The sequence below is a fragment of the Ceratotherium simum genome, chromosome 18 (genome assembly GCF_057802395.1).
Source record: "Ceratotherium simum simum isolate JZ-2026a chromosome 18, ASM5780239v1, whole genome shotgun sequence".
NCBI classification, from domain to species: domain Eukaryota; kingdom Metazoa; phylum Chordata; class Mammalia; order Perissodactyla; family Rhinocerotidae; genus Ceratotherium; species Ceratotherium simum.
The window spans coordinates 35,767,030-35,779,228 of record NC_141917.1 but is presented as its reverse complement, the minus strand read 5'-3'; the positions used below and the strand labels follow the sequence as shown (position 1 = coordinate 35,779,228).

The following is a 12,199-nucleotide window of genomic DNA, read 5'->3' as shown; positions in this document are numbered from 1 at the left end:
ATTTGATGATGGGGTCAGACACCAGATCCCAAGTCCTCCACTGGCCACGCTAAGCCACCTTTTTAGGGGAAATTGGCCAAGAGGCTGCTCTAGTTAAGGAAGTACTCACACTAGCTGGAACTTTGGCCTCAAACCCCAACATGGATCCTGAGGCCTGGTGAGGCCTCCACCACCTGGAACTGACAGGCTCAGTTGCTAAAAAGCAAAGCTTTTAAAACAAAATGTCATTTTCATGATTTCTGGCTAGGGAAGGATTTGCTAAATAAGACAAATAGCAAACTATAAAGAAAAACTTGAAACAAAGTTAAAAGATAAGCTACCAAGTGAAAATATTTTCTACTAACAAAAGATTAGTATCCAAAATATTTAGAATTCCTATAAATAAATAAGAGAAAAGGCAAACAAACAAACAAACTGGTGAAAATAGGATTTGGCAATGTAAAGAGAAAATTTAATAGTCAATAATTCACTAATAGAGAAATGGCAAGTTAAGCCAATTGAGATATTTCAATCCCATGAGATTGGCAAAATTTTAAAGTAACATTTTGAAGAGTTGTTGAGGATGTGCAGAATTGGAACTCTCATCCACAGCAGGTAGGAGTGTAAATTGGTATAATTACTTTGTAGAGCAATTTGCCTGTGTCAAATACAGTTGAAGGTGCACATATCCTCTATGTATTGTTCCAATTTTAGTATATATGCTACTACAGCGACTATGTCCTACAACCTAGTAATTCCACGTACAGGTCCATCCTCCTAGAGCAGTGGTTCTCCAAGTGTGTTCCGGGATTCGCAGTATCAGCATCACCCAGGAAGTTGTTAGAGATACATTTTCAGGCCTCACCGCAGACATAATGAATCAGAAACCTGAGGTGGGGGAGGGAGTGACAGCCATCTGTGGTTTCAAAAGCCCTCCAAATGATTGTGGTGCACGTTAAAGTTTGAGAACCACTGACGCCGAGAAATTCTCACAGAAGCCCCAAAAAGACATGTAGAAGAATAACAAAACAGAGCCCAGTGGTTTAAAAAAGTGCCAGACTGTCTGGATTCCAATCCCAGGCCCACCATTTCTTGGCCCTTTGATCTGGGGAAAGTTATGTAACTTTTCTCTATATTAGTTACCCATCTGTAAAATGGCGATAAATATAGTATCTTCTGCATATAGTGCTGTGAAAGAACTGATTCACATGTGCAGTTACACGAGTGCCTGGCGCAGAGTAAGCACTCCTAAATGTAACCTCTGATGATCATTAGGAGCCTCATTATTCATTGCGGCCTTGCTTGTAACACTAAAGTATTGGAAACAGATTTCTTAAAAATAAGACTGAAAGCAAACATGGAAAAGGATTAAAATTAGTAAAATTTGGATAGTGGGTACATAGGTGTTTTTATCATTCCTGATACTTTTCTATGTGTTGAAATATTTCACATGCAAAGAATAATAGTAATGTCATCAATTATCTATTCACATTTAGATTTCCACAGAAGAGTGTTAAAGCAAATCATCATGTCTTTTTTTTTTTTAAAGATTTTATTTATTTATTTTTCCTCCAAAGCCCCAGTAGATAGTCGTCTGTCATAGCTACACATCCTTCTAGTTGCTGTATGTGGGACGCGGCCTCAGCGTGGCCGGAGGAGCGGTGCGTCGGTGTGCGCCCGGGATCTGAACCCGGGCCGCCGGCAGCGGAGTGCGCGCACTTAACCGCTAAGCCACGGGGCCGGCCCCGACAAATCATCATGTCTTGATTAAAACTGTTTCCATAGAAAGAGGTTACTGAACTTGTGTTCTTTGCATAAAATATAAGGCAATTTGGTCCCAACATACTTTTCATGTCTTCCCCTTACAAATTACACTCATAAATTCTATAATTCCAACCACATTTGCCTAAGTTCTGTCTTTTTCCACTTTTGTGCCTTTATACCCATTGTTTCCTTGACATTTACTGCCCTATTCAAACTCTATCCATCTTTCAAGTACCCAGCTCAAATACCATCTCCTTGATAAAGATAAACCTGAATCTCTGTTATAATTTATCTCTTCTGCCTCTCAATGTTCTGGACACTCATTCTATTTATCACATAGCCCTTGCCACATTCTGCCTTACGTTAGAAATGTTTTCCCCCTACTTTATTTCACACTTCTTATATAGAAGCAAATCATCTTTTATAATGCAGCAAAGATTGATACAATCCCCAAAATGATTCAAATGTTGACTTCAGTTCACTGAATATACACATTACACACATCAGATGCTACCCATGGAAACTGTATGGTCTGGGCTTCACTGGCTGGTCAACAGAAATTATGATATTCTGAGTCCCCATATTCTTGCCTAGGAGTCATTACAGGTTTTTTTCAGGATTTCCTAATCCAAATATTTTTTATAATTCTCAAATTGTGGGTCCTCGAGAAGGGTCCTTTTCCTCTAAGAGTCTGGGGGGAGTGGTCTGATGGGGTAGGGAGGCTGATCTGTCACCTGATCAGAGCCTCTACCTGCAGTTTTATGGTGCCTCTGCTGGGCAGCTCCTGTTGACCCACTCCCTACCCACTGGTGGCCACCTCCTTCCTCCAGAGGACTGACCTTAGACCAGCAAGGAAATGCATTAGCTGCTCTCATGAATCACCTTTCAAAGGAGATTCCCAGGTGGAGCTGTTGGGCTGACACACTCTGGAGGGTCCTTCTCAAAGCAAAGAGGCATATCTGGAAGGGTTAGGGAAGGGGCTGGGGGTGGAGCAGGTAAAACCTCAGATCCTTGCTCCTTCATACCTCTGGGCCCTGCTGCTTTATGAGCCTACTCATAAAGAAAGAAAGAAAGAAAGAAAGACTTCTTTCTTATTTGCAATAATTTTCATATATTGCCCTCCAGGGGAACACCTTCCATCAGATAGGTCTGTGTTTGTGTGAACTCCAGTTTTGAAACAAAAGTAGGTTCTTTCCCATGAGATTCCTGGCCTTATGCAATAGAGGCACCAGAGGGGTCCTTGGGAGAATGGTTTAGCTTCTTTAATCTCTTATCAGCTTGCTTCCCCAACCAAGTAATCATATTATCTGAATAAAAACTATGTAAATGCAGAAGAAATGTCACAGAATACCTTTTTTCAACCTGATTGCCACTCCTAAATCTCTCCTGTATGGAAATTCTGGATCATCATTGAAATCAGAAGTTGTTGCTCACTGGTCTTTAAAAATGGAAATATTCTGACAGGAGGCTGCATGAGAAAACCTCTAGGGGGCGATGTTACCTAAAAGAATCTTACCATTGCCCTAGTCCAAACCTCCCTGACAACATTCTTCATTGCCTAACTCTTTATGCACTTTTCAAAGGATTCCATCTTTCCTGGCCTTTTATATTTCTGCCTGCCTCAAAAGGGCGCCGGTCACATCTGCCAACATGTAGTAAGTGCTCTTATTACATGCCTCTTGCCTTTTGATAGTTAATCTGACTTAGCTCAAGTGATCTCCAGGGGAGCCCATCCTACCTTTATATTTGAGAAATGTAATCCAGTTTGCTAAGTACGTACAGGTCCTGGGTGCCTTTTTGGCTTAAAACTATTCCTTGAATTTATGTCATCACTCAGGTAACTCAAATTCCTGAACACACAGGTTTGCCTATGATTCTTTCCCACTATACTTTTGAAAGTCCATCTTATATTTTATAGTTGCTTGGGTCACAACTAATAGCAGTGGTCTGTGTAGTAGCTCTTTAAAGCTAGTAACTCTTCATCTTTCTTCCCGCAGGGTCTAGCATAGTGATTCACCCTATAACAATTCATAGATAGAGGTAGTGATTCACTCCATAACACTTCACATAGTGATTCTTATAGAGTAAGATGGGTGAATGAATGGATGGATACATGAATAAACCCCAAACCTTGTTTGGAATATTAAAAGTTTGACTTAGAGAATAGGCAGCACATTGTAGCTTAAGAAAGAATTTTAGGAAATCAATGCATTAATAAATGTAAGGACAACCAGTATTCCGTTCTCCTATAGTACTTTTTAAAAAAATTGAAATGTAATTCACATACCATAAAATTCATCATTTTAAAGTGTACAGTTCAGTGGTTTTTAGCATATTCACAGAATTGTGCAACCATAACCACTATCTAATTCCAGCATGTTTTAGCACCCCAAAAAGAGACCCTGTACCTGTTAGCAATCACTCCCCATTCCCTCCTACCCCCAACCCCTGGTGACCACTAACCTACTTTCTATCTCTATGGATTTGCCTATTCTGGACATTTCGTATATTGGATCATGCAATATATGGCCTTTTGAATCTTGTTTCTTTCACTTATAATCCCATTGCACTTTGAACATATCTCTGTTAACACTTATTTTGCTGTGTTGTGATTGTTTACCTGCCTGCCTCCTACTGGACTATTAAATATTAAACATCACAAGGGCAGAAACTATGCCTTGTTTATTTCAACATTTCTAACACAGAGTTCAGGGTCTGGCACAGAGTGGACACTCGATAAACGTTTGCTGCACGAACAATGCTCTTCCTACTCCAGCGAATCTGATTGGTTGGTGCTTGGATGTGCCTCTGTACACACTCCTTACATGCATAACAAAATGAAAGGCCCCTTACTGGGTCTAGATGGAGAGGAAAGCAGGATGTCCTTGTGGTATGAAATAGCTTGCATTGGGAAAGGTAAACATTTTCCTGATTCAGGCTGCTGCAGACTTGCACGACAGCTAAATTAGAATAGAAGTGAGGCTGATTAGAACTATTAACTCTTTATATCACTTGTGTCGGTATAATTCAACCACATCTATTAATTAAAATGCATGGTTTAGAAGTTACTGAAGACATACGTTTTTGTAAATGAATTTATGTAAAAAATGAATTTATGTAACTATAGATATATAATTAATATATATTTGGGTTGTAGATACATTCTAATTTCCCTAGAATTAAAAAATACATATATTGGGCTGATGCTAGGTTTTTATTGAGCTGTATCTCCAGCTGAGATTCTGTTCCACATGGAGCAGCATTGGGCTATTCAGGACAGGCAGGACAGGAGAGGAAGGTCAAAGTCTTTCTTTCTGGAGGAAGACAGCTCCAGTTAATTGTGTACAGAACCTCCTTGAGGCTCTGGCACTAGGGTCAAGGCATTTTTCCCAGGGCCTGAAGATGACCTGAAGTCAGCGCCGAGACTGTTGACAAGAACCTTGCCAGAGTAGATTTGCCCCAGTCTAAGACATCAGGTTCCGTGAGTTTCACTCAGATTCTGTGAGATATAACAACCCAAACAAGCATTCCGTTCTCTTATACCCCAGGGCTCTGGACTTATAGTTCCTTCTACTTAGAATGCTCCACTCCCTTTCTCCATCAGGTGAATTCTGCCTCCTCCTTTAAAATTAGTCCAAACTTCATGTCCTCTGATGGCTACCCTGTCTTCCCTAGGCAGCGTTAATTTCTCTAATCTGTGTTTCTGTAGGGCTTGGCTCAGATCTCCATAGGACTAGAGGTTTAAAAAAATTACAAGTCAGTGGCCGGCTCCGTGGCGTAGTGGTTAAGTGCTTGCGCTCCGCTGCTGGCGGCCCAGGTTCGGATCCCCGGTGCACACCAACACACAGCTTGTCAGGCCATGCTGTGGCGGCGTCCCACATAAAGTGGAGGAAGATGAACACGAATGTTAGCTCTGGGCCAGTCTTCTTCAGCAAAAAGAGGAGGATTGGCATGGATGTTAGCTCAGGGCTGATCTTACACACACACAAACAAACACACTAAATAAATAAATTTATATTAAAAAAATTACAAGTATTGCATGCTAGTTGAAAATTGCCCCCTTTTTAGAAGTAGTCATTGCTTATAAATTTGGGCATATGTAGTTCCATTTCTTGTCCTCTGTGTATGTATGTACATTCTTTTTATAAAAATGAGGTCATTTATAATTCTTATACTGAAACTTGCTTTTCTTACTTAACAATAAATTACGGACATTCATATATCTTAGTGTAAATATATCCACCTCATCCTTTATTCCATTGGGATGTACCATTATTTATTTAACTATTGACGACATTGAGGCCCTAGTGTTTCGCTATAGTGAACAGCTGTGCACCTGTCTTTATGACTGAGGAGGCTTTTGGAAGAACAGAATTCCAGAAAGACAGTTATAGTGGGTCAATGGGGTTGTATCCTAAGCATTTAGTTCCAAATCTGTCTCCTCTACTACAGCCTCTTGGGGACAGGGACATACTGTTTTAGTTATGTTTGTATCCCCCAGTGACTAGCATTGTGCCTGGAACATTTTATTTGCTCATTAAATGTTTGTTGAGTAAGTGAATGAATGAATGGTAGTGGAAGGTTTTGATACCCAGTGAGTCACATAGACACTCTTAATTTCACATTCAGCTCCTTCTCTGCTCCATAGCTGTGAGTAGGCCTGATGTTTCCATGTGGGCAAAGCATGGATATAGAGATCTCTCCCCATCCCAAGGGCAGGTACCTCTATTGCTTAGAGCTGACACTGTAGAGGGGTCTAACCATTTCTTTTAACCCCTAATTCAGGGGCTAACTTCCGTCTGTTATTATGAGGCTGCTACCTGCAGCCACTGTTGGATGTAATTTCTAAATTTTTTAAAAAATTTATTACCTACTTGGTAGAATGGGAAGCATAGAATACTGTGTGCATGTGGCATTAGGAATCTGCAGATACACATTTTAGTAGAGGATTGGATTTCCTTTCATACTTGTGTTGACCTCTTTTCCTTACATCTGGGTAACATAAGGTCAGTCTTAACCTGACCTCCTGCCCCAGTCACTCCGCACTTTAATCCATCTTGTTTATCACTGTGAGATGGATTTTCCTAAAACCCTTCTCCTTTCTCAAATCTTTAATGGTCCCCATTTCATAAAAGCTAAATCTCCTTACACTGACATTCAAGGCCTCAGTGGTGTGACCTCAGTCTATCTTTTGTATCACATCTCCCATCACTCACCTTCCTAGCCACTCAGTTCAGACAAAGTGGTCTATTTTTCTCTACATCCTAAATGTGCCTTGGGCTTTCCTGTCTCAGAACTCTTGACCATGCACTTCTTTTAATCTGAACAAGTATTTTCCACTTTTCTCCACCCATCCAAATCCTCCAAGATTCAGTCAAGTCCTTCCCCCTCCCTTGCCGGGGGAAAATTTCAAACCTGCTCCAGGGACCCATGTGGTTGTTCTCTTCTAACTGTGTGGGACATTCTGTCAACATTACTTCTTTCATCTTTAATCAAGTCAGTCTATAACCCCACTAACATCGTTGTCTAGAGCTGTTTTTCTCTCTTCACTTGTTTTGTGTCTTTGCCTGTACTTATTTTTATCTCCCCCAAATACAGTGTAAGTTCTGGAAGGTAGAGACGTGTCCTGTCCCAGGTCTGCATGCACAAAGCCCTCACTTAGTGTTTGCTCCTTGCTAGAGTGGATTAATGTTCTGCTTCTCTGGAGTCTTAAAGATGAGAGCCAGGCCATTGTTCTATAAACTGTAAGATTTAAGTTTTTTTTCCTTTTCTTCTTTTAGCCATACTTCCCATTGCCTCCAGCTGTTGCACCGAGGTTTCACATCATATTTCCAGAAGGCTTCTGGAAAGAGTGAATACATGTCGCATTCAGAGAGCTGATGGGGATTGTGACTTGGCTGCTGTCATGTGAGTGTCTTCAGCAGGGAAATCTGCACAGTGATCATTTCTCGGCCAATGAACAGTAGGCTGAGGAGGCTTTGCCTGACACACAACATAGAAATAATCATACAAACAAGAGAGGGGAGAGTAAATATTCTGCCTTTCTGCCCCAGGCTCCCTGGAGTGAATGCACAATCTCTGCATTAAGATGTCCAGAGCCCCCATTACCCTCTGCTCCCCCCCACTGCAGTGCTGTGATTAGGGCTAAATGCCTGCAGTCACCCTACGATGGGCACGACTTTCCTAAGCAAAACAAGGGATGCTCTGAGTGAAAAAACACAACAAAAAGAAAAACAGAAGGTGACTGTTCTATTTCATGGCTTTAACTGTAACTTTTTCCAGGCAAGTACATGGGTTGCTGTCATTTTCACTCTCTGAGTTCATAAGGAGTGTATATAAGGTTCCAGTAGAACTGTAGAGATGAGATGTCTGTACCTGGTACAAGTGCTACATGCGATCAAGCACAAATGCCCTTCTTTGCTTTGATTCTTTCCTATTGGCTCATGGTGAGCCCTCTCACCCCTCCCACCTCCACCCCTGGCTCATTTATTAAAAACTTTAGACCTATACGTACTTAAGGTCTTCACAGAGACTTTAAAATATGAAATGCTTGGTTTTTAGCAAATTTGGATTCTGACAACAATGCTGTGAGGAAGGCATAAATTATCTCCATGTCACCGAGGAGAAAGCTGTGGCTGAGGAGATGACATAGCTCACCTGGTGACATACAGCTAGTGAATGGCAGAAATGGGATGTGAACCCAGGTCTCTTCGTTCAGAACACTGTATACCTCCAAGGTCTCTCAAAAGCAGCGGTGGGACTAACCATAAAATGCTCTCCCAAAACTCCATTACATTTGGCACCTTCAAATCAGAAAAACAGCATACTAGGCTTCTCCCTGGTGTGCTGGTTCTACACCACTTATGCTCCAGGTGATCTAATGAGCCATTCGGTGCCCTTCTTTGGGCTGCAAATAAGCCCATTGCTTATGCGTGCGTTCCTGAGAACTGGGGAACCTCTTTATTTATTTAATGAATTCAACAAATATTTATTGACTAGCGATTATGTACCAAGCACCATTCTATGTGGTGGGGATGTAGCAGTGACAAAACAGACTCTGCCCTCCTACAGTGTCCAGGGGACTCTACCCAGCTGGGTCCTGCAAACCATTCTCTGAGATTTAAGATACATTTTTCTCCATTCAGAGGAATCCATCCATGACCCAACTTTGATAAATACTGCTACAGGACAAGGTTCTTAGAAGTTCAGAGGAAGAGTTTGTAAGATGTCCATTGATAGACTTCTCTCAGGTCAGGGGGCTGTGAACTCCCTGAAATTTGTGGGAATGAATGTGTGAGCATTTTTCTGGGGAGAAGGTCCATAGGTTTTATAAGAGTCTCAAAAGGATCTAATAAAGATCTAATAGATCTAATAAAGTTTAAAAGTCACACTTGGGGTTAGATGTGCAGAGGAAGACAATTCCTGGCCCAAACTTTTGATAAGGATGAGTGTCTATGTGGGGAAAGGGAGAGGGTTGAGAACTCTCTTAGCATCTCCTCAGTTCATGTCACTGAATCCATTGGCTCAGGTGGTTTAGTCACTGGGAGCCAGTGTATCTTATAGCAATCCAGGAAATACTTACTAATGAGGTACTTTTTAGGGGTGCTTCCAGTTCCAAACTTCTTTGAAAAACTCCCTTAGTATGTGCCTGGCTGAGATTCTATCAGTCTTTTATTTAATCTTAAGAAATAGTGCTGGTAGGGCCGGCCCTGTGGCTTAGCAGTTAGGTGCGCCCGCTCCGCTACTGGTGGCCCGGGTTCGGATCCCGGGCGCGCACCAATGCCCCACTTCTCCGGCCACGCTGAGGCCGCGTCCCACATACAGCAACTAGAGGGATGTGCAACTATGACATACAACTATCTACTGGGGCTTTGGGGAAAAAAAGGAGGAGGATTGGTAATAGATGTTAGCTCAGAGCCAGTCTTCCTCAGCAAAAAGAGGAGGATTGGCATGGATGTTAGCTCAGGGCTGATCTTCCTCACAAAAAATAAATAAATAAATAAATAAAGAAAGAAAGAAAGAAAGAAAGAAAGAAAGAAAGAAAGAAAGTGCTGGTAATATTTGGAGAGTAAAAATTCATAGGCAGTTCATGGATGACAGTGCTCTGGAAAATTGGAAACATTTGGGTATTTGTGTCAGGTCTACCTAGCTGAACTAAATCTGCCTGAGGCTGCTCTGGCTATGCTCAGAAACACCAAATTCTCAACTTTCAGTTCCTTCCACCTCATTGGCATATGTCATCTCAGACTAAAGAAGACTTCAGAACTTGTAAGAGCTCCCATGGGACTCCCAGGAAGGCATGGGGAAAGAACCAGGGGAAATTTCTGTGTGTGTATGAGTAAGAGTGTGTATGAGCTAAGGATTACCAGGGGACACTATTGGTAACAGGATTTTTCAGAGAAGTTTCTTTGGGATAAGCAGATGTGAGATAGAGATCTAAAAGTTACAAGAACAGAAATTATATAAGTCCTCACTTTGGTAAGGGAAAATATGATAAAAAATGATCAGAATACGATTAAAAAGGACTCGTTTTTAATTAAAGGGAAACTATGAAGCTAATCACTTGGATCTAAAAATATTTTATTCAAGTACAAGTTTGTAAGTTGACTTCTCTGTGCTGATAAGACAGCTGAAAAATACAGAGTAGTTATGACCTGGTCTCAAATAGGATTAAATTTGACTATGTAGTATTTTTTAATCACAAATTACAGATCTTCTCTGTTGTGTTTCCTGACATTTAAAACAAAAAGATAAAAGTTCTCTTGTTTTCAATTTGTTTTGCTGCAGAACACATCTTTACTTATCCAAAATATAGTCCCTTAACTTGGAATGTGTATAGAGACTTGAAGCTTTGAGTCAAGTGTTTTAGTTGCAGAAAACATTGCAAGCATTGGAAATATAATTCCCAAAGAGCATGTATTATTATTAATCACAATTAACTAATATAAATTAACTTACAGTGAACTCACTAGATTTCTTTCCTTTTTCTTTTCTGCCTAGAAATAGGTCCTTTGTTTCACACCCTATAAATGATCATTGTAATTTTTGATGTCTGAGACAGCAATTTGCTTGTTTAAACCCCTCTGCAGTAACTTCATTAAAGAGCTTCTGGCTGTTTCTAAACAGAAATGCAATGCAAAGTTGTTTATCTTGGGCAGAGGGCTGAGGTTTCTTGAATCATACAGACATTATCTGTTGGGAAGAAAATTGGTGGTTATTAAATAAAGGTATCTGGGAGGCTTGAGTATTTTTTCAGAAGTGGTTGTTAAGGGCTGTTGTGCTTAGAGGGATGGGTAAAGAAAGAGTATAGCAAACAATGGTACAATCTTGATGGCAGGGCTACCCCTTTAGGTCCATTGGACTGTCTCTAGCTACCCTCTTGTGGATAAAAGAAGCAGGGGATTAGCCTTTTGGTTTCTTAGAATCAAACTCTCCACCTAGAAATTCACAACTCGAGGGTTGGGGCCCATCAGAATCCTGTGGGGTTGGCGGTAGGGGAAGGAGTGTGGAATAGGCTACCTCCTTGTCCAGCATGACCCCATCTCTTTTTGTCCTGATGGAATACACATGGGATACAGGTGGAGGTTTAAGCAGTCTTTAAACTTTAGGATTTGAGGGCTGGCCCTGTGGCTTGGTGGTTAAGTGCGCACGCTGCGATGCTGGTGGCCCGGGTTCGGATCCCGGGTGCGCATCGAGGCACCACTTCTCCGTTCATCCTGAGGCCGAGTCCCGCATACAGCAACTAGAAGGATGTGCAGCTACGACATACAACTATCCACTGGGGCTTTGGGGGGAAAAAATAAAATAAATAAAATCTTTAAAAAAAAAAATAAACTTTAGGATTTGAAAACATCATAGCATCTTGGGCTTGGGAGCTGTGTTCTGGTAGCTGGTTTTTCTCTTGTATTACATTGAGAGGTTGAGGCCTCACTGGTAGGCCTTTGAAAAGGGTCCCCATGGTGGTTGTTGCCTGTTTTTCTATGGCTCGCCACATCCCTGCATCCTTTGTCTCCATCCCCCCATCCAGTTCTTCCTTCAGCCTCAGGCCAGTGCCCCTCCCTGAAGCTCCTCACAGCCCACAGAATAATGGAGTTGAGTCCTAGTTCTCTCCTGGGTAACTGTGGGCTTGTCTGGATGTCAGTGGAGTCTCTCTCTACCAGATGTCTGCTCAGGTTCTTGCTGACACCACAGGGAAAGGAGAGAGTTTGAGTCCTTTGGAAAGGGTAGGGGCTTCAACTCGTTGTTTTTTTGTCCACATTAGTGCTACAGCCAAGTTTTCTCCTGTAATAGCTAAAGGCAAACCAACTAGTCATAGTGAGAAGTAGCTTTTCTTTTGAAGACCTCTCAATCTAATACACTTAGAGAATTTATTGTCCTCCTATTAAGATGCCTCACTTCTTTCAAAGTAATATTCCCAGACATGCTGGCTTTATTCTACTTAAGCTCATTCAAGCCT

General features: G+C 41.4%; 1 protein-coding gene across 2 annotated transcripts in view; it reads left to right on the top strand.

The window, feature by feature from the left end:
* Window positions 1-12,199, top strand: part of CCL28 (C-C motif chemokine ligand 28) — a 29,518-nt gene that overhangs the window by 14,691 nt on the left and 2,628 nt on the right. For both annotated transcript variants that reach the window (XM_014781617.2, XM_087443245.1), the window contains exon 2: window positions 7,524-7,650. In XM_014781617.2, the coding sequence (XP_014637103.1) occupies window positions 7,524-7,650 (127 nt within the window). The remainder of the gene's footprint in view (window positions 1-7,523; window positions 7,651-12,199) is intronic.